This window comes from Sceloporus undulatus, chromosome 2 (genome assembly GCF_019175285.1).
Source record: "Sceloporus undulatus isolate JIND9_A2432 ecotype Alabama chromosome 2, SceUnd_v1.1, whole genome shotgun sequence".
NCBI classification, from domain to species: Eukaryota; Metazoa; Chordata; class Lepidosauria; order Squamata; family Phrynosomatidae; genus Sceloporus; species Sceloporus undulatus.
In genome coordinates, this window is record NC_056523.1 from 142518010 (window position 1) to 142540235 (window position 22226).

Consider the following 22226-nt stretch of genomic DNA (forward strand, 5'->3'; position numbering starts at 1 on the left):
ACAATGAAAGCCCAGAAACATGTACACAAATGGCCTGGCAAACATACTGGTTCTGAAGTCCCTACAATGTAATGTGCTTACTCCTTAATCTAATCCTGGACCACTGGCTTGCTTTTAAGGGAGAGGTGCCAGGTTTCCAACCTCTGACCTGGTATTTAGAGGGTAAGGTGCCCCACACTGGAAATCAGGTGCTAATTGTGGCTACCAAGAATTTATGCATGTTGCAAGTGTGGAGTTCATGCTGTTGCTACATGGAAATGCTTTCTGTGTAGCAGACATGTACTGAATAAAGCTGACCCCTTGGCATGCATTCCATCTCCACAGTACATAACATAGATGACATAATTAGTGCACTCAGACTGTCCCATGTTCAAAAAATAGTCAGATTTTACAGCATACAACGGTGGGGGGGGGCAGGGATGTAGCCGGGGGGGGGGTTCTTGGGGTCCAGACCCCCCCTCCATTAGAAAAATTAATGGTGCGTGCTGCTGCGCCGCCATGCCCAAGCCCCATTATAATGGTGGCACTTAGTCTGGACCCCCCCCTTCCTAAAATCCTGGCTACGTCCCTGGGGGGGGGGAGCCTCTAGCAGCAAGAATCAGCAAATGCAGCTGATGAACATGAAGTAAGCTGGTTCCATCTTGTTTTTCTAGATCCTAAATATTTTGTCAATTCTTCATGGTATAAGAAGTGATCACCAAGTAAGGCTAGTGGCAGCTGTGCTCACTGGTAGTTACCTTATTTCAGTTTCTGGACTTCATGGTTTTACACCTCCTGCCACTAGATAATAATGGCAGGAAACCCCAGATCTCCAGATACTACTGGAGTGCAGCAACCCTTCAGAGCATAACCAATGGTGGTGGTGGTGGTGGGAGGGGGGGCTGGGAATTGTAGTCCAATAACATTTGGAGTGTCACAAGTGATGGTCAAGTGCTATGTATTGGAATAGACTAGCTGACTGAATACCCTAAAGTCACCAAATGCTGTCTGATTTTGGAAGCTAAGCAGAGTCAGCTCTGATTAGTACTTGGATGGGAGAACACCAATGCATACAGCTGTAGGCTATATTTCAGTGGAAGACATTGGCAAAATCACCTCTTGAGTACTCCTTGTCTTAGAAAGCCCTATGAAGTTCATGGGGTCACCATAAGTTGACAGGCAACTTGAAGACACATTGCAGTTAACCACTGCCAAGTCAACTTCAATTTATGGTCACCCTATGAATGAGGGACCTCCAAATCATCCTCTTCATGTCTTACAAACTGAAGGCTGTAGTTTCTTTGACTGACTCCATCAATCTGGAATGCAGTCTTCTTCTTTTCATATTACCTTCAACCTTGCCAGATATTTTAGTTTTTTCTAGTGAGTCATGTCTTCTCATGATGTGCCCAAAGTATGATAGTCTCAGTTTAGTCATTTTGGCTTCTAGGGAGAGTTGAAGCTTGGTTTGCTCTAGGATCCATTTATTTGTTTTTTTAGCATTATAGTTGGGTATATATATACTGTGACCCTGGGTAGGGAGCTCAGACATCCGAAGGGCTGCCAGACCCCCCAAAAAAACCAGAAGAGGGCAGACAAGCAACCACCCAAAGGGAAGGTATTTTTACCATACATCAAAAGCAGTCACAGAGAGAATAGGAAACTGGTGAGGAAAGAGAGACCCTCTCACAGCCGCAGGAGTTTATACCGCATACCATGCAGCTCTGGACAAGTCTACATAGCGGCCACCAAACACAGTGTTCAAACAGGGTCACACAGGATATATATACCCAACTTTCTTCCATGCCAGCATTCTCAGAAGATGCCAGCACAAATGCAGGCAAAATGTCAGGAATAAACTCTTCTAGAACATGGCCACATAGCCCGAAAAACCCACAAAATAACTATGGACGCTGGCATGAAATCCTTCAGCCACAATATGCTTTGTATTTCTAAAGTGACATTGGCTGAAACTGCAGAACATTGGCACTATTCTGTGACCAAGATACTATAGCTACACTATACACTGGAGTAAGATAGTTGTAAAGCTGTCTCATAATATGGTGCTTGGAAGTATAGTCCACAGCTGCCTCTGCAAATGTCTTCTCAAGAAAACAGTGTACAGTTTAACACTGCCTGTATCCAGCTTACCAAAAATGTAAAACAGTCCAGGAGTGCCACCAGTGATCTAATGCCAAAGATGAATAAAGCAAGAGAAACACACTTTGCTTCTGTCAATATTACCCTTAGTGTTCCAATGATGTGGGAATTACAACCTTTCCATCCATCTAGTGGAACCAAAATGCAGAACCCACTTATCTTGCTTCAGGCACAGCTAAAGATGTCAAGGATTCCAGTTCCCATTAGAAGAGACTCATCCTGTAAGGCAATACCCTCAACCCCCTAGACAAAGAGCCAGACTGGATCAAAACAGGGCCACCAAAGGTGCTTTAGATGTCCAGTCAACACTTGCAATCCCATCATTATGAGAAATTATTATTGTTGTTGTTTATTTCTATAGCGCTGTAAATGTACACAGCACTGTACATACAGATAATCAAGTCAATAAAAATATAAAACCTGCCAATGGTGTACAATCTACAAAATACATATAAAAAGTAGGTAGTAATATAGAATAGAATTAGTTAAAAAACAGGCAACAATTAAAACATCAACATCCACTATCTAATAAATCAGATAAATATTCACACAATGCCTGGGAACGCTTCCCTGAACAGGGTGGTCTTCAACTCAGATTTAAAAGTTGTTAGTGAAGTGGTGATCCACGTTCGTGGGGGAAGAAAGTTCCAGGAATGAGGGGCAGCAAGTGAAAAGGGACCCAAAACCCATTAGGCAAACCTAAATCCAAAGAACTTTGCAGCTACTTCTTCTCTGCGCCCAAAGGCTCCTGCTGCTTTCCAGACAGGGGTGGCTAGATGGGATGCAACACATGACAAGCTCTTCTTGAAATAGCAGTGGGGCCAATGGAGGGGAAAGTTACTGTTTGGACTACAACCATCAGCGTTTCCTGTGCAACGTGACCACTGACTATGTGGGCTGGAGGATTCTGGTTGCTATAGTCCAATCCACCCCACACATTTTTGGGATGGAATAGGATTTGAGAAATTTTTTGTGATTTACTCTGATGGAGCCTGCTGAGCAAAGTCAAAAGCCTTTCTGGGCACGTGTGCCATTGGATCCAACCACCATCTACTTTCCACAGCTGGCACTGAGGTAGAGCAGAATCTCAGTCTCTGCCTCTCATTCCCTTATAGCCAGTCTTTCCCAAGTCCTTCAGTGGTGTCTTCTCTCACTGGGCCTTTTGAAAGAGGGTGCCCTTCTTGGTGAGGCATTACAATATCCATCCTGTCATAATCAGGATGGCTGGGATTTAAGTTGATTGTGTTTTCCCCTTTCTCCCCCACCCCTATGCAAAAAATGCAGTACATTCCTTTATGCAGGTTTCCATAGAGTTAAACTGTTCCTACTTTTTTTTTTCCTTAAAGAGGTCAGCAAAAAGTCGTACAATAGGGGTCTCATGTTCATGAACTGTGAAGGAATTTTTAAAAATTTCCCATGGTGGGGCTGGAGTGCAGCAAAAAAGAAAGAAAGAAAGAAACTTGGGGGGAAAAAGATAAATAAAACAGGCTAGGGACTTGGGGGGTAATTTGTAAAGACATATTGCCTCCCAGATCCTAAACTGAAACATGTTATTCCTTCTCTTGCTCCACATTTCTCTCCCCCCACCTCTTTTAATAACAAAAATGTTATATCTAAGCTTTAATTGCTTCAATCCTACTAAGCAGCTCCTTTTAAAACAAACGATTGTATATATTTCTTTGGCATAGGGAAATCCTTCTGACTGTAGGTTCATATTATTTAGACAAGACCTCTTTCAGAAGTAAATGCCATTCTTAGCATAGGGAAGTACTTTAGGTCTAAAGGGGTTAAGAAGGCCTCCTTCCATTCAGAAACATGCAGGGGTCCCACCGTGGCAGTTCCAGCCTTTAAAACTCTTTCCAGCTTCTTTTTTTCCCCCTTCCCTTCTAACAAATCTGTACGACTGCCACCAGGACATAAGAAGCGTGTGCCTGTCACAGAAATAGAGTTTACTTTTTCCAACTTGTTGTTGCGAGGCAGGGTATAAATACAACCAACTCTGACTTGGACGAAGAGCCTTTCGCTTAAAATAAGGGGGATATTTCCCAAGACTTTTAATCCAACAAGGTCCAGAACAGACTGCACCACGACGCCAAGAAGTGAAAAAGAAGTCCGGGAGAGCTTAGAGAAAGCAGGTGTGGACGGCACCTTTATTTTAGCTTCTTCTTTTTTTAAAAAAAATCAGGCATACAGTAACATCCAGACTCACACACACCAGGATCCAATTGTTGATTTTAATTTTTTTTTAACATTGGGAGATGTCCTTTTTCAAACTTTTGACACAATGGATATGGATATGGATACTGTCCGGGGAAATCCTATTGCTGCTCGAGTTCCCTCTAAAAGGTTCTGCCTTGCCTCCAATACGGTATTCTCATGCGGGGATATGTCCAAACGATATGAATCCCAACCTCTGGGTGGATGCCCAGAGCACCTGCAGGAGAGAGTGCGACACTGACCTGGTGAGTGATGCACTTTTGTTTCCTCTTCTTTCTGTTGCCTTTATGAATAGATAACTGGTTGCTTGGACCACTTTTTGCTTACTACAGCAAAGGATACTTTTGAATTCAGCGTTGAGGAATCTGTGGTTCTCCAGGTGCTAATGGGCTACAGATCACATGATCTTTCACCACTGGCCAGGCTGGATGGGACTGATGGGATTTAGAGTCCATCTTCTGGAAGCCCACAGGTTCCCCATCTCCCATGTGGATAAATGAGTCCTTTTTTTTATCCAGACAGCATTTAGCAAACGTAAGTGAAGGGAAGTTTTTAAACCCTGATGTGGACTCCAGTTACCCATGCACAGCTGGACTGGCAGCTCTCTCCTTCAGGACAAATGTTTGCCATGGCTGCAGGTGGAAATTAGCCCTCACCAGCTCCAGCATCTGGCAAAGTCAGCCACAGGGAGCTACTGCACAGAGTAGAAAGCATGGTTATATATATATTTATTTTTTGACAAGTATAGCCACAGGATGAACATTGCTGGGCATTGAAAGCCAATCTGTGCCGAGTTCAGTTAACACTGGATTTCACATGTGTTGCTACAGAACTTCCTCTTCACTCCCCCGCCCCAGCAATCCTCATTTGCTGAGCTGCTATATTAATGGTCCTCCCACAACTAACTTGCCTCAACAGCTACATTTCAAGATCTCTTGCCTCTGTTGAACCCCAGAAGAACTTTGAAACATTTTACCCAACCCACATGGGTTTCCAGAGGCTGGGCTAAATATTGTCTTCCCTTCCTAGCCTTGCCATGGCCCAGCTGCACCTGTTTTTAAGTCATTTTAAGAAGAAAATGCTTTGGTGAAATTGACAGATTGGCCAGAGCTGTCTTGAACGATGCTTCCATATCAAAATGAACTTTGCCTGGCATGCTAAGAGTCTACTTATTTGGTGGCTGGCTCATCCAGCTCATCATGGCATCCCAGGGTTCATTTGTGTTCTTTACATCTGATATTGTTATTGTTGTGTGCGTTCAAGTCATTTCTGAGTTATGGTGATCCTAAGGCAAACCTATCACATATCTGGGCAGAATAATAAAAGCTGCCTGTCATCATCACTGAGTGCACCGACATCCTCCAATGCCACCTGGCAAAAGAAATCCTTGCAGGATGCAGTGAACAGTTAACATAGTACCAACAGAGTAAAAACTTTTTTGGCATTCAGATGACAAGCTTCTACTGATACAGTACTGTGGTAATCTGTGACCCAGTGAAATCAGTGGCTTTCCAGGACATCTAGCAAAGTACAGTCACCCCTCCATTTTTACGGACTGGAAGTCCACGGTCTCGATTATTTATGGAGGGGCAAGTCCCATTGGCTAAAATAGTGCGTATGCCCATGGTGTGCACACAGGACCGCATAGCCATTTAAGCCTTTGGGGCTTGAATACATGCAAGTTTCCATTTTCTCGGGGGGGGGGGGGGGTTTGGAATAGATCCCCCGCAAAAACGGAGGTATTTTCCCTGTGCACTCCTACCTAGAAATGCCAGAGCCAGAACCCATAGATGCATCAAACTTTCTGCTGGCAAAATATGCATACTGGGTGAATTGCCCATGATAACCTAGGCCAAACTTTTTTTATATAGTACCAGCTACTGTTATCTGCAGTATCTTAAATACTGGTATTTCTGTTCCAAAAGAAAACACTGGTATCATATGAGGGTGACATAATCTTCCTAAAAGACTTTCATCTGAGATATATTTTTATTAAAGTATTTATTTTTTTGTAGACATTTCTATACTTGCATTTTGTCCCTGAGATTTCTCCATGATATTTTAAAAACAAAGCAAAACAAAACAAATTTTAAATAACCCAATAATAACAAAAATGTTGTTATTTGCCTTCAAGTCATTTCTGACTTGGCAAACCTAAGGCAACCCTATCAGGGATTTTCTTGGCAAGATTTTTTCAGAGAGGATTTGTCATTGCCTTCACTTGAGGCTGAGAGAATGTGATTTGCTCAAGCTCACCCAGTGGGTTTCATGGCCAAGCCAGGAATCAAACCCTGGTCTCCAGAGTCCAACACACAAACTATTAGGCTCAGTAACAAAAATAGCAATTATCCATAACTCACAGCCTCATAGGTATAAACACCACAAATTAGCATGAGCTAGTTTTTACAATCCAAGTGAAAGACCTGTCTCCATGTCCCCACAAAACTAACTTCAGGCAGTGTGGGACATGAAGCAGAACCTCCTCTGAAGATCTCAGAAGTCAGTCAGGGTGAAAACATTCATTTAGATACCACAGGGTCAAGCTCTCAAAGTGACAAGGTTCTCAAGGTGACAAGCACCTTATAAACAGATTGGGAGCTAGTCCAAGAAAACCAATAACAGGTAAATGGTATTCTGTGTTACACCCCAGCAGCAGTACTTTATACCAGTTGTAATGTCCAGACACATTCCTTGTTGAGTGTGCTGCAGCGCTGCAACCCACATGTGAACAAAATGTGTGTGATATCTAAGCATGTGTTGTCTATCTTTTCCACTAGCCACAAAGGGGTCATTCTCACTGGCAGAATAACGTGGGTTGTGATTCGGCTCCGCTCCGTATCTGTACCCGATTTCAAAAGATTCTTCGTTTTCACTATAAAGGGGATCTTTTTTATGCCAGTTGAATCGGTTTTTATTTTTTCATCCCCATTTGCGCTGAAGCCTCCTTGCTGTCCACGCTGGCCTTGGCTTTCTCCACGCCGGCCTCCTCGCTATGCCCACTGGCCTTGGCTCTCTCTGCCCCCAGCTTGTGCTCCATTACCGGCTTCAAACCGGGGATGGAGGGAGCTGATGATGGAGCACAAGCCAGGGGCAGAGAGCCAAAGCTGGCGGGGGTAGAGCCAAGGCTGGTGGAGACAGCGTGGAGGCCGGCGGGGGGGAAGCCAAGTCCAGCAGGGTCAGCAAGGGGAGAGAGACAAGGCTGGCAGGCACAGAGGCAAGGTCAGAAGCCCCGGGGGGGGGCTGACCGCGCCCTCTTTTTTTTTTTTTTTTTTTGAAAAAAAAAAATAAAACTGATCGACAAATTGATAGATTGGTCAAGGAACTACTTGCCTTGGCAAGTAGTTGCTTGACCAATCTATTGATTTTTATTAGTTTTATTTAAAAAAAAAAAGAAGAAGACAGCAGCCCTCTGCCATTTGCCCCTCCCGACAGAATGAATTGATTCTGATCTGGTGTTCCCATTTATTGGACACGTGTTAGCATCGAGTCTTCCAAAAAGAACTACCAAAATTGTGCTATCGGAAATCCCTGTTTTTTTCCTTTTGCTCCACTTTATCACAACAGAATTCTATCAAATAAGGATTGAAATCGATTCCCAATGGGAACGAAGGTCATATAACCCAATTTGCGATTTGCTTTAAATTGTAGTGGGAATGACCCCATAGTTGTGTAAAAGCACTTCTGGACATATTCACAAAAACAAAACAAAACAAAACAAAAACACCTTGCAGCAAATCTGGCTCCAAGAATACTTTCAGGTGGCATTCCTCATCTTACAGAGGGAATGCTAGCCTACCAACAGCAGGCTAGACACTCATTCCCAAGTCAGCTTTCCTAGTAACCCAAAACATTTGTATTGTCTGGACAAAGTCTCAGCTTTTTAAGCTCACATTTAGTCTGTCCTATTCCTAAACTGGAGTTAAACAGGATTAGCTCCTGCTCCACTCCAAAGATACTTTTGGGCTCCAAATGCTACCAACTCCAGCAGCTATGGCTAATAGTCAATGATGATGGGCACTATCACTGAACAATATCAGGAGGACTAAAGGTTCTCCTGCCACTGAATTAAGGGTTTCTGATGCTTTATTAACATCTAACATCTCATGAAAATGAGAAATATACAATTGTCCCTTCCGATTTGCAAGGGATCCATTCTGAACCCTCCCCCCAGCGCAAATCAGAAGAACCACACATATTGGAGCCCCATTGTTTTTAATGGCTGTGCACGCAATTTTGTCCCTCCTGGCTTCCCATCTACAGAAATTCAAAACCGCGAATGGAAAGTCAGCAAATCCGGAGGGACAACTGTAATGCAGTCTGTTAATTTTGCCTTTTAATAGCAAGTTATTTCTGTCATATTTGTGAAGAACTGTGCAAATGTTTATGAGTTCTTATCAAAAATGAACTGAACAAACATCTTATTTGCCTGCATTGGTGCAGATTAGCAGGTACAGCTAAAACCAGTTGTAACTACCTGCCACATAGCTCTTAAAGATTATATGCCTAATAGAGATGAGAGATAACAGTCCTACTTCAACACCACTAACATGGCTCAATACACATGGATTTAAATTCAGACTTTAAAGTGCTAAGCACTCTGAAGCCTTTTGCCTGGATGGGTGACTGATGGGTTATTTAGACTTTTTTCAGGACAAGTATCTGAATAATCTTACTCACACATTCAGGTTTGGTCATTTACATTTTTTTTTACCGCATCTATATGCATCTCTGCGAGCTCTGTTGCCCACATGTATCGGCACTCGAATAAAGATGGAGTCGATGATGTGGGTGTATTTGAAACATGTTCAAGGCATACAGAGTTTTATCCTGGGTCTATTCGTATCAGTTATTTGTACATCCAACAATGTGAATATTTTAGGAAAACTCAGAAAAAAAACCTGAGATCGATTATCCCAGGTTAAGTGGGTTTTTTGGCAGCCTTTCACAAATTTTACTCAGGTGCATTTGAAATGCATGTGAACAACAAAGATTCAATACACATTATACTGGGATTATTCTCACCATCTGAATAACCCCTGTCAGTTCTATTTTTCCCCACATTCAGCTTTTTAAAATCTCAAGTTCTTTCCACCAAATTTATGAAGAAATTTATGAACTTTGAAACACTCATCTATATAAAAAAAAATACAAATTAAGTGTTCACCCTTCCCTACAGTGCAGTACAGCGAGCCCTGGGTACCCACTGGTTTCAGGACTTCCCTTGGATACCAAAATCCATGGATGCTCATGTCCCATTAAATACAATGACTGACGCCTGTGGAAGATAACTTCAACCTCCTGTTTCATATAAATGTTAAACACCAAAGATAGCTTATCTGGATGTAGATATAGATCATATAGATAGGGGGTACAATGGGATCTTGTGGTATTCTAAGAGTCAACACTCAAGAGGGAGTCAGAAATATCCTCCCCCCACCCCGGCAATATCAGCTTCTTGAAAGACATACCCAGGTATGACTAAAAGCAACACAAAACATTTCTGCCATCCCCAACCTAGCAACACCTTTTGAAACAATATCATGGCTGGTAGCTCTGAAAGTTGGGAGCCTAAATATCCTGAAGTCACCCAGTCCTGTCTGATCTCAGAAGCTAAGAAGGGTCAGGCTTTGTTCATACTTGGAAGGGGGGCTGCCAAGGAATACCAGGTGCTGCAGGCTATATTTCAGAGGAGGACAATGGTAAACCACTACAGTGTATTTCTTGACTAACAAAACTGCCTGGAATTCATGGGGTCACCATAAGTGACAGGCAACATGAAGGCAGGCACACATACAGAGGACTGGAATTCACTGAAAGGTCCAGAAAAACCAATAGGAATGCAGCAAGCACCCACCCCCATCCAGTTCTTGGTTGAGATCATCAGCTGATTCTCCTAATATGCACATTTTATGCAAAAGAAACTGAACTGTATAGTGCTGTGCATGTTTACTCAGATGTACATCCCATCATAAATGGAACCTGCTCCCTAGAAACGTAGCTTTAGAGCTTTAGATTCTTATCAGTTGCATATCAGCTACACCATAGAATACAGTTTCATTATTTTCTACTCAGAGATGCAGCCATAAAAGCACTTTGGACAACATAAAGATGGATGGATGGATGGATGGATGGAATAAATGAAAGTATTAAGGAACTGATAAGGGGGCCAGTAGTGGTTTCTTTTTGGCATTTAGATTATGCATACCTGTATCAAATTGTATTGGTCAGAATTTCTAGGTGATGTATCAAGATTTTCTATATCTCCTCTCCAGTTCTGGGAAAAAAGTGAGGTAAGATGCACACAGTCCTGGCCCACAAGAAAACCCCTACCTTGGTCACCTTCTGTTTACAAGGCAGAACTCAATGAGTCTTCAGCATGCCTGATGTATGGCCTACAGTCACTTTATTCAAAAATGCAGTGGATCTGTGCTTGCTTAATTATTGTTTTCTACTTCCTTAGGAATGTGAGACTTCTGAGAAGTGCTGCCCTAATGTCTGTGGAACACGGAGTTGTGTGGCAGCCCGATACATGGATGTTAGGGGGAAAAAGGGACCTGTTGGGATGCCCAAAGAGGCTACATGTGATCGCTTTATGTGCATCCAGCAAGGTTCCGAGTGTGATATCTGGGATGGGCAGCCTGTTTGCAAATGCAAAGACAGATGTGAAAAAGAGCCAAGTTTTACATGTGCATCAGATGGGCTCACTTATTACAATAAGTGTTACATGGATGCAGAAGCATGCACCAAAGGCATTACTCTCAATGTCGTGACTTGTCGCTATCATCTTACCTGGCCAAACACCAGCCCCATCTCACCAGAGACAACCACTCGCCCCACTACTGCCTATATAGAGACAACCATCACTGACATCCTTCCACCTGTACTTGTCAATAACCCAGCCCACCAATCTGTCTACATAGGAGATACTGTTAGTTTTCTCTGTGATGTTACCGGACGACCTAAACCAGAAATCACCTGGGAGAAGGAGACTGAAAGAAATGAGAAAATTGTTATGAGGCCCAATCATGTCCGTGGGAACATTGTCGTCACCAACATTGCCCAACTAGTGATCTATAACACACAACTGCAAGATGCAGGCATTTACACCTGCACTGCCAAAAACCTGGGTGGCATCCTGAGAGCAGATTTCCCACTCTCAGTCCTCAAAGGGGAGGCTACCTCTATGGAAACCACTCTTAATAAAACCCATTTTCCAACTGATGAGTGCCTCAAGCAGCCCGACAGCGAAGACTGTGGGGAGGAGCAGACCCGGTGGTATTATGATGCAAAGAAAAACAACTGCTTCACTTTCATCTATGGAAACTGTAACAGCAATTTGAATCACTTTGAGACCTATGAAAATTGCATGTTAACTTGCATGAATGGCCCTGTCAATGTCTGCAATCTGCCAGCCCTCCAAGGTCACTGCAAAGCCTATGAGCCCCGGTGGGCGTACAACAGTTTGATGAAACAATGCCAGTCTTTCATTTACGGAGGCTGTGGAGGCAATGAAAATAACTTTGAGAGCAGAGAGGCCTGTGAAGAGATGTGCCCTTTCCCTAGGAACATGCACTGCAAAGCTTGCAAGGCTTGCAGACCACGTCAAAAACTGGTGACCAGCTTCTGCAAAAGTGATTTTGTTATCCTTGGTCGTGTGACTGAATTGACGGAGGACCAAGACTCAGGGCATGCACTGGTGACTGTGGAGGAGATTCTAAAGGATGAGAAAATGGGACTCAAATTTTTGGGCAAGGAACCCCTAGAAATTACTCTTTTGAACATGAACTGGAGCTGCCCGTGCCCCAACATAACTGCAGCTGACGGTCAGCTCATAATAATGGGCGATGTCCACAATGGGATGGCTGTTCTGCAGCCAGACAGCTTTGTGGGGGCCTCTAGCATCCGGCGTGTTCGGAAGCTTCGCGAGGTCATCCACAAGAAAACCTGTGAGCTACTAAAAGAGTTCTTAGGACTGCACTAATATCCTGCTTGTATCTTTTCAGCTTTCCAGATCTGTGTATTATATAGTGCTAACAAAAGGTAGGCTAGCCTAGAGAAATTGAAAAGCAAATTTGTTTGCTGATAGATGCTGTGCGTTATTACACAGAAGCCATATATTAACTCATTAATGGTGTGTAGTAATGAGGCAGAAGCCTTTTTTGGCAAGCACTTAAAATAGCAGCAAACAGCTATTAGTCTTTAGATATCAATCCTTCTATTTGCTTAGAAATGCCATCTGGTGATCATCACATAATACCAATGCAGCTTTCTTCATAAAAGACCAAATTCATAGCATTCTGTTTGGTTTAGAGCTAAATCATATACACTGTTGTTCTAATGGTAATTGCTCTCATTTGGAGTATAGAGATATTTGTGAAAAACAGCTGAAATGTCTAATATTCGTAAGTAGGTTGTAAGAGAAGAATATGTAAATTATTACCTATGTTCACGATAATTATGCCAGTTAAACCACTCCATCACAGAATCTGTTGTTATCAGAAATAGAGGCTTTCCCCTGAAAGTATCTCTTTTAACAGATGTGTGCCTAGCAGATTTTTGTGGATTTTACAAGTCAAAACAAATTCACATTGAAGTCAAATTACAGCATGTCCCTAATGCATTCTGTCAGACAATAAGCACAGGAGCAAAACCAAACACTACCTGTCACATTGCACATCCTGATTCACAAAAAATAAAGGCATCAAGTCTAATACTGAAAGTCCCTTTATGAGCTGGGCATAATCTGCCACCTGTTTTTGTATTTCAAAGACCAACTTTACTATAGTACTGCACAAGCAACTGAACACACATTTTGCAAACTATACAGGGCCTCCCACACCTAAACACAAGTTAGGAAGAGGAATAGGCCAGGCATCCTGAGCACACCAGTAAAAGCAGGAATACTGTTCTTCATATCCACTTTGTGGGTACTTCCCCATATGCATTGATTGTGGAATTGCCATACAACATTATCTCACTTTTCACCAGGCGTTACATCATTATTTTCATGGGTTTCAAGCCACAGAAAATAACAACAATAATAATGATGTTAGACAGAGTCCCTTTGGCCATTTAGACCAACTCACTCAGTGCAGAAAATCTAGAGCTACAGCTTATCCAACAGATGGGTGTCCAGCAACTTTGGACTGAAGCCCATAAGCAAGGGGGAACCCACCCATTTGCCAAGTAAATTGTCAAACTGCTATTGTTTCTAAGAAGTTTATCACGTGAAACCAATAGTCTTGTAAACTTAACCTTCCTAGTTCTAGTCTTGCACTCTGAGGCAGCAGAGAACAATTTTTTGCCTCCCTCCCTTCTAGGTATTTAACAAGTGCTACCATGTTCACCTTCAGTCTTCTCTTCTCCAAGCTAAAGTACTCAGTTCTGTCAACCTTTACTTACAGTTATCCATTACTCTATCTGAACTCATTCCGATTTTTCACACTTAAATGCAGCATCTGAAAGTAAATGCTCAATTATGTACTGCTTTTGACTAGAAAACTGTGGTTCTTGAATGCATCCTAAAATCACATAAGCAGTACAGGTATTAGCCACCACATCATGGTGCTGAGCTGTGGTCAGAATTCCAACATATGCCCTATTGCCAAGCCTGCTTTACACCATTCTGTACTTTTGAGTCACTTTGGCCTGTTACAGACTGCCAAAATAAAGCTGCTTCGGGTCTCTTTGGAGGTATGCTATTTAAATGATGCATGCATCCTAAGAATCCGGAAGCTGCACCAAAAGCTGCACTCCGGTGCTTAGGAATAGAGTGTAGCTTTGGTGCGACCTCTGGACTCTTAGGGCCCATGCATCATTTAAATAGCATACCTCCAAAGAGACCCGAAGCAGCTTTATTTTGGCAGACTGTAACAGGCCTTTCTCTTTCAAAAAAGGCCTCTTTAGGGGAAGGGGAGGAAGTGTGAAGAAATTCCCCCTCTATAACCCAAAGGGTTGGGGGGGGGGGATAAAAAAATCCAAGAAAATTGTTTTAAATGTTTTTGGCCCCTGCTCTAAATCCAGATGTTTCCATTTATTTCTGTTGAATGTCATGATAATTTAAGGCCAATTTTCCACTATGTCAAGGTCTTTGCAATGTTATTGATGCCCTGTTTTGTGTCATGTGCATATTTGATCAAGATTCACTTCAGTTCCCATCTAAGTAATGGCGGGGGGGGGGGGGGGAGATGTCTAAGGGTTCAGGATCTGGGCAGAGTCTTCCAGCACATAACTGAAAACATCCCACTAGTCTGATTAGGAGTCATTGCTGAACACTCATTGTATATAGTTTTCTCACCAGCTACAAATCTCACTGACAGAATGGAACAGCAGCATAATCTCCATTCTGGTGCCAGTTGCATTAGGACTTTTTTGTTTTGTTTTGTTTTGTTTTTTGGCCTTTCTAAAGGGCTCAGTTTCAACATATGCCATCCTACCATCAATCAAGAAGAACTCTCGCATGTTGGAATATCTTCACAAGTCAGTATGATTTATGGTTTACTGTGGGGCTAAACAGTCTGGCCAAATGCAGCATGTTTCTGACAGCTTGGCACATGACGCACGTCCCCAAGATGCCGGAAACACACCGTGAAGCTGCCCCACTGCCCACAGAGTGGCAGTTTTTCAACACTCTGGTGACAAAAGCGTTTAGATGTTGCACACCACTGCAGCTCCAAAAAACTGCTGCCGTGGTGGCAAAGTTACCTTTTTCTTGGCACAAAAAGGAGTGGCTTTCTGCTGCTTCTTTTTGCACTGGGAAAACGCCAGTTTGGGGGCATGGTGTGGGATTGCTGTGGTGCTGTGGCGTGTGGCTTTGCTGCAGCCCCAATATGGCATTTTTGGGCCATCTGTTTCAGCCCTGTGATAACTTAAAAACATGAGCAACCACCACCAGTCTTGTCATTAGCATTAGATTGCTTACTGGACTAGATAATGCTCCAGCTCAAAGCACTCCTCCTGTATGATGAGGAGCCAAGAAGGAGTACCCTGTAATTGCTGTTGTCCATCCAGCTGTAAATCAACCTGATATTATCCTTTAGCCCACATTTAATTAGTTTGATCACCAAAATATCATGGAGAACTTTTCAAATGCTTTGTTAAAAGCATGATAAATGACACACATACTACATTTGCATGGACACTATACTCCTTCCTATGTGCACTCCCTACATATCTCACATCAGTAAATTAGCCACACGGCAAGAAATGCTATGCCTTTCATTTGAACAGGAGTTAGTACAGTCACCCCTTGGAACTTATGAGGGATCCATTCCAGACCCACCCACCCTGCAAGTTACAAATCTTATGCATATTCAAGACCTATAGGCTTGAATGGGGCACGTACATGCTTAAAATAATTGACACATCATATCTACAGATTCTTTATCCACAAATTCAACCTAGTACAACTTGTACATATTTTTAAAATATATAAATTCCAAAGAGCAAACATAGATCTTGCCATTTAATATAAGGGACACAATTTAATATGCCATTGCATTTAATGGGAATTAAGCATCTACGAGGGGTCCTGGAACTAAACCCCAGCAGATACAAACTAAACCCCATCAGATACCAAGAGTCCACTTTGTATGGTAATATATGGAACCAGTGTGGTATAATGGTTTCAGTGCTAGACTAGGACACTGGGAGACAATGGTTCAAATCCCTACTCAGCCATGGGCATGTCACACTTCCTCAGCATCAGATGAAGTCAAAGGCAAACTCCGTCTGAACAAATCTTGCCAAGAAAATCTTATGATAACTCCACCATAAGTCAGACATTATTTGAAGGCACACAACAACAACCATATATTGTATCAAAGTACAGCCGCCCCTCCAAGTCCATGGACTTGAAATCCACGGACTTGAAAATCCAGAGGAGAGACCACCATTAAGGAGCGCCATGGCGCCGTGTAGAGCAGTTGATAGCATCATGGCGCCCTGACATGGAGTCAGGGCGTGTGTCATCTGGATGTGACACCTCGACTCTGCCCCCAGGCTGGCCTTAATGGCCAGTCTGAAGAGGGCCTGAGTTCCTGGAGAAACAATTGTCTGTGATGATTCATTACTACAGCCCATTTCACCCCAATACACTTAGGTGACTTTGAGAAAAAACAGCAACAACATCAACCCCCATCATTAATAATAAATTGCAACATGACACATGCACACATTATAGGCTGACACTCACAAGTATTGACATTTCTATGCAAGCCTGCATTTCAGACCATCGTGTGGAAAACAGTTGAAAAAAACAACTCATCTACAGTCTGTGCTCTAGGGAGGAGAAGACAAAGGCAGAGCAATCATGAGATTCTGCTTCACAATGGTTCACCATAACAGTTTCATGCACTTTGACAAAAAGAACAAGACTGGGAAAGTATCTAATAAAACCCACAAGAGAAAGGGGTACACTTTTCCAGATGCTGGACGAGTATGCTTATTAGCTAAAAATCACAATGTGTTTCAGCCTACTCTAAGGCGGGTTACAGACCGCCTCTTTGATCGGGGCCTGAGCTGTCAGAACGGCAGCCGCTGAGGCCCCGATCTGCCGCTTTTCAGGCTGCGGGGAAGCAGCAAAACGCCGCTTCCCCGCAGCCTGAAAAGGGGTGTCCTTGGGGCTTCAAGCCCCAAGGACACCCCGCGGCGGTGGGGAGGGGGGAGAAAGGGGCCGCTTGGCCCCTTTCTCCCTTGCTTCGCTGGGCGCAGCCGTCTGAAGGCTGCGCCCAATGAAGCAAAGCGGCACCGCGGACCAGGAAGGAGCTCCGAAACGGAGCTCCTTCCTGGTCTGCGGAAAGGGCGCCCTAGGCGCCCTGCTGCGGATTGAGGACGTCACGTCCGCGCTGCCCCGTCTAGAGGTGGCGCGGCCGTCACGTCCTCACGGCGGCGGCCGTATGGAAGGGCCACCGCCGTTTAGTGCGTGATGAGCACGCACTAGGGTTAGGGCGGTGCGGAAGCACCGCCCTTTTGTAACCCTAGTGCGTGCTCGTCACGCACTAAAGTGCCGGTGTGTAACCGGCCTAAGTCTGTATTTTCTTGTGCAACCCCTGATGAAGGCCTTAGAAAATGCATTGTGCTTTTTAGCTAATAAACATCATTTCCCATTATCTTGAAGCCTGTATCCACTTTCTATTGCAGCTCATTATTTAAGGCAACAATTTAAACATACAGCTTGCTAGATAAAGCAGGTAGCAGTGAGAAAGATACACTATCTTTCTACTTTCCTGAGATTTGGCTATATAGGGCATGTCTATACTACTATTTTATTTCAGTGTCATACCATTTTACCCATCATGGCTTCATCCATCTAAAATATACTAAGCAGGGATGCTCTAACATTTGTTCAAAAGTGGGCAAAGTGTGTCTCTGGAACAAAACAGTGCCCCCAGGATAGTTGTCTCCATTGGAAAATTCCAGGAACAATTCAGTTCAGCTTTTACAGTATAGGGCCCCTCTACACTATTTAACCTTAATAAAAACCTGGTTTCTCAAAACCAGAAGTGGACTTGCCAACATTTTTTAAAGCTGAATTTCACAACAAAAGCTTCTTAAACACTTGCTATTCTTGATAATCCATATAAAAGCTCATTCTCCCACAAGTGTAAATATAAGTGGGAGATTGGGTGTTAATCTTTAGCCATTTAGGAGCTAATAAACATGACCTTGGGCAAGTCACACACTCTCAGCCTCAGGAAAAGGAAATGGAAAACCCCCTCTGAACAAAAGTTCCCACTAAAACTCAGGATAACTTCACCTTCTGTTGTTGTTGTCTGCCTTCAGTTTCTGTTTTATGGCAACCCTAAGGCAAACCTATCCTGGGGTTTTCTTGGCAGGTTTGTTCAGAGGTTTGCATTACCATCCTCTGAGGCTGAGAGCATGTGACTTGCTCAAGGTCACTCTGGATTTTATGTTCGAGCCAGGAATTGAACCCTGGTCTCCAGAGTTATAGACCAACACTCAAACCACCATGCCACACTGGCTCTCAGGTTCATTTTAAGGTCACCATAAGTTGGAAGCAACTTGGAGGCGCATGACACACACAGAGATGTTTATCACACTATGCTCTTAAAGAGCTACTATTCCAGTGTGACTCCTCTAGCAGCCTCCTGTTGCATGCTGGGATTGGCAGTTTTAAGGAGCTGAACTTCTCTGCCTGAGAATTCTAAATACCCCTCCTTAAAACTGCCAATCCCAGCATGCAACAGGAGGCAGCTAGAGGAGTCACACTGGAATAGTACCTCTTTAAGAGCATAGTGTGATAAACATCAGAGACTTGCCATAGTGTTGGAAGTCTTTCTTACTATAAAGAAGGAACAATGGGGGATTGCTGCTCATGGCCAGCTCATAGAATTTTAGGGTTGAAAAGGATTTTGGAGATTACTCAATCCAATCCACTGCTCAGTTCAGGAATTATGTACCGACACCATCCACACAGATGGCTGGTTCCAAACTCTGCTTACTTTCAGAGAACAAGTCCATTATGAAAGAATCAGATAACAATAAACAAGGGTTGAGTACAATCAAAACAAAAAGAATCAGAAACTCTTGATCCTTTGAGACAGCATGCCTCCTGCATATTTTCAGCTCCCTTCGGTTTACTCTGGGTTAGTTCTTCACAGTACGGAACACACCCTGCCTGGGACTCATTCTTTTGACTGCTCCCAAAGGTCATTCACCCACCCTGCTATTTTTGTATTTCATCCCAGCTTACCCAGGCTGAACACTGCTCCCCAGCCCCTCTGCCACCTAAACATTCCCATTTAGAGCAGCCACCTCCTCTGGTTGTCTTTGGGGTCATTCTCACTGGCAGGATGAATCACTTAGTGATTTGCTCCTACCCCAGTTTGGAAAGCGATTTCAAAAGACCCCTAGTTCTTATTATGAAAGGTTTTTCTTTTCTTTTTCTTACCCTTACCCTATGTGAACGGGTTTTTTTTTGTTGTTGTTGTTTTTGAGGTGATTGTGGTTCCCACTGGCAGCACCACTGTAAGCTCCCCTGTCAATCTTCTGACGTAAGCCTGGCTTGAAAATGGGGGGAGGGGGTTTGGAGGCTGAGAGAGTGTGTTCTGAGGCTGAGAGAGTTTGAGGCTGAGATAGTGTGACAAGGAGGATGGCAATGGAGCATGGCAAGGGGGGGGAAGCGGAGAAGAGGAGGAGGAGGAGGAGATGGAGGCAAGGTTGGGAAGGGAACTTGGGGGCTGGGGAAGGGACATCACCAGGCCAGGAAGGGAGAGGAGGAGGATGGAAATGGAGGGTACCGGGACCCAGGGAGGCTTATGAGAAGGAGAACAGGGTATGTTTTCTTTTCTTTCTTTTTTTTTCTTTGTAAATACAATTAAGTGCTTAAGTGACAGAGTGATTTGGCATCTTTGCAAGTAGTTGCTAAACCATTCTGTTGCTTAAACGCTTAGTTTTATTTATTTTTTTATAAAAAGAAACCAAACATCACACCAATAATGACAAGATAGCACTGGGGGGGGGGGGTGACATCTCCCCAAAAATGGGGAGGGTGGTAAACACCCCTCTGCCATTAGTCTCTCCCCTCCAGAATGCTGCAACAAGCTTTGGAATCACATTTTTTGTCAAAAGAACCTCTTTTTAGCTGGTGTCTGGAAAAAATGGTTCTTTGGCTTTTGCCTCACTTCATCATGACAGACTCAATCACATCACGACAGGAACCAGTTTCAAATGGGAACTAGGGTCACTTAATTTGCTCAACAATCCAATTCTTTATATAGTAGGAATGGGGCCTTTGTGTGCTTATGTACTTTTGAACCCAATTGGTCGCAAAGCAATAGGCAAGACCTTCTGCCCCGCAACAGTCTGAGGATATAATGGTAGCAATAACAACATTGTACACTTTAGCTGAACAGTTTTTTGTTCTGCATTTCATTCCTAGATCTCTACCAGTACAACGTTTTGTTTTTCATTAGAAACTTGGCCATGTTTTGCCTGCCCATATATCTCCTCCCCCCCCCCCACCATGAGGTGCCAATCTACTTCCTTGGAAAGAGAGCTGACAGCCATCCTGGGCTCAGAGCCAACCCCAGGTACCACAGATCATACGCAGGGCCACCCTCTTGCCCAAAGCACCACTGACCATCCACTCTCTCAGCCTGGTAGTGGGCAGGCAGGCTTTTCATCCTGCTTGGGATATTTTTCTAGGGGGATCCCATTTGCTGTTAGCATTTCCCACTAAAAGGTTCCCTCTGTTGCTGGAAGGAGGAAATAGCAATAGGAGAGAAGAGAAAGGAGTCAAATTTTCTCACAGTTCCATTCATCGTTGGCTTGCAATGGCAGAGGATGAACCATAATGGACCACTTCAGATTGCAAAGCCCCTGACCTGCTGGGCCAGAATAAGGGCTCTCTTTGTTTTCTCCTTTAAGGGTTTGTGGAAGGCTTCACAGCAAACGTGCAAATGTAGTAGGGAGAGGGTAGTGCTCAGGGAAAGGACTGAAGGAAAAGAAATCTCCCCCCTCCCCTGAAATGGGGCCCAAAGGACTTGACTCACACTTGGAAGCCTGAATACATTTTGCACCTGTTTCTGCGAGGGGGCCTTAGGGTGTAACAATACCATGAGGGCTGAGAAGGTGTTATTTTACTTACATGCTTTCTTTAGTCATATATATAGCCTGTCCTACAAACATAAAATAGGGTCTACATACCCTAAAGGCACCAGGGCTCATCTTGGAAGCTAAGCAGGGTCAGCCCTGGTTAGCACTTAGATGGAAGATTGCCAACAAATACCAAGTGCTGTTGGTTGTATTTCAGAGGAAGGGGCAGAGCATTCCTTGCCCAATAAAACCCTATGAAATACATGAGGTTGCCATAAGTTGATAGGTGACTTGAAGACACATATTAATACTAACACACACATGGGCTGCCCTAAACCCAAGGAAGAAAGGCTACATCAGAGAGAAGTAGACATTACATGCCAACAGACAAACAGAAGAAACAATAAACTTGATGTTGGAGGCAAGCAAGGATGGTTAAGCAATATGCAAAACTCTAAACACATGCCTAAATGAGCCTGGGGTATCTGAATGCTGAAACAAGCACAGAAACAAGACCATATTACTTTCCAATAAGGGCAAAGGTATACCTTCCAACATTTCCCAGGTGCGAATTAGGACTTGAGTGGCCCAGCAACATCAGAGTGTAGTCAAGATGGCAAATGTTATTGATGAGGAAGAAAACACAAAACAGGAGAAGCTGTGGTGCTTTGCTTTAGCCCCTGCCCTTCCTCCGCCAGCTGAGTTAAATGACTGCAAACTACTCTTACACTTTGCAGCAACTGAAGTAAGCAGAGGACAAAGGGGAAGAAGTGAGAAGCTAAGACGAATAGGCTTATCGTACAGGCCCTGGAACGGGCCTGTCATGTTACAAAAGGGAGCGGGATGGAAACGGGAGGTGGCATAGAATGCAGTTTACCACACAGAAGAACACTGACACCGGAAATTCCTATTCCATTCCGGATGCGTTCTCCAGGGGCCGATTTTCGGGAACTGTTTAAAAGCGTTCCTGATAATCGGCCCCTGGGGAACTCATCCGGAATGGAATGGGAACCTCTGGTGGCGGAGTTCTCCTGTGCAGTAAACTGCATTCTATGCTGCCTCCTGTTCCCATCCCACTCCCTTTTGTAACACGACAGGCCCGTTCCAGGTGCCTGTGTGATAAAACTTAAGAGAGAGAGACCAGAACATTTTGAAAGCAGCTGAAAAAGCAAGATGGCAGAGGATTAATTGAGACTGTCCCTGCCAAACTGGGACAGTTGAAGGGTATGCATAGGATCCTTTGTGAAGATCCTATGTACATGTATTCATCCACAGTGTTATGCAGCAGTTGAGAGGATAACTGAACTGCTGCT

The 22226-nt window shown here is 43.7% G+C and overlaps 1 protein-coding gene across 1 annotated transcript; it reads left to right on the top strand.

Moving 5' to 3' along the window:
- The first annotated feature begins 4046 nt into the window (after window positions 1-4046).
- On the top strand, window positions 4047-13067 carry WFIKKN2 (WAP, follistatin/kazal, immunoglobulin, kunitz and netrin domain containing 2). Its single transcript, XM_042454775.1, has 2 exons — window positions 4047-4601; window positions 10817-13067. The coding sequence occupies exons 1-2, from the start codon at window positions 4398-4400 to the stop codon at window positions 12335-12337; spliced, it is 1725 nt and encodes a 574-aa protein (XP_042310709.1). The 5' UTR covers window positions 4047-4397; the 3' UTR covers window positions 12338-13067.
- The last annotated feature ends 9159 nt before the right edge of the window (window positions 13068-22226 follow it).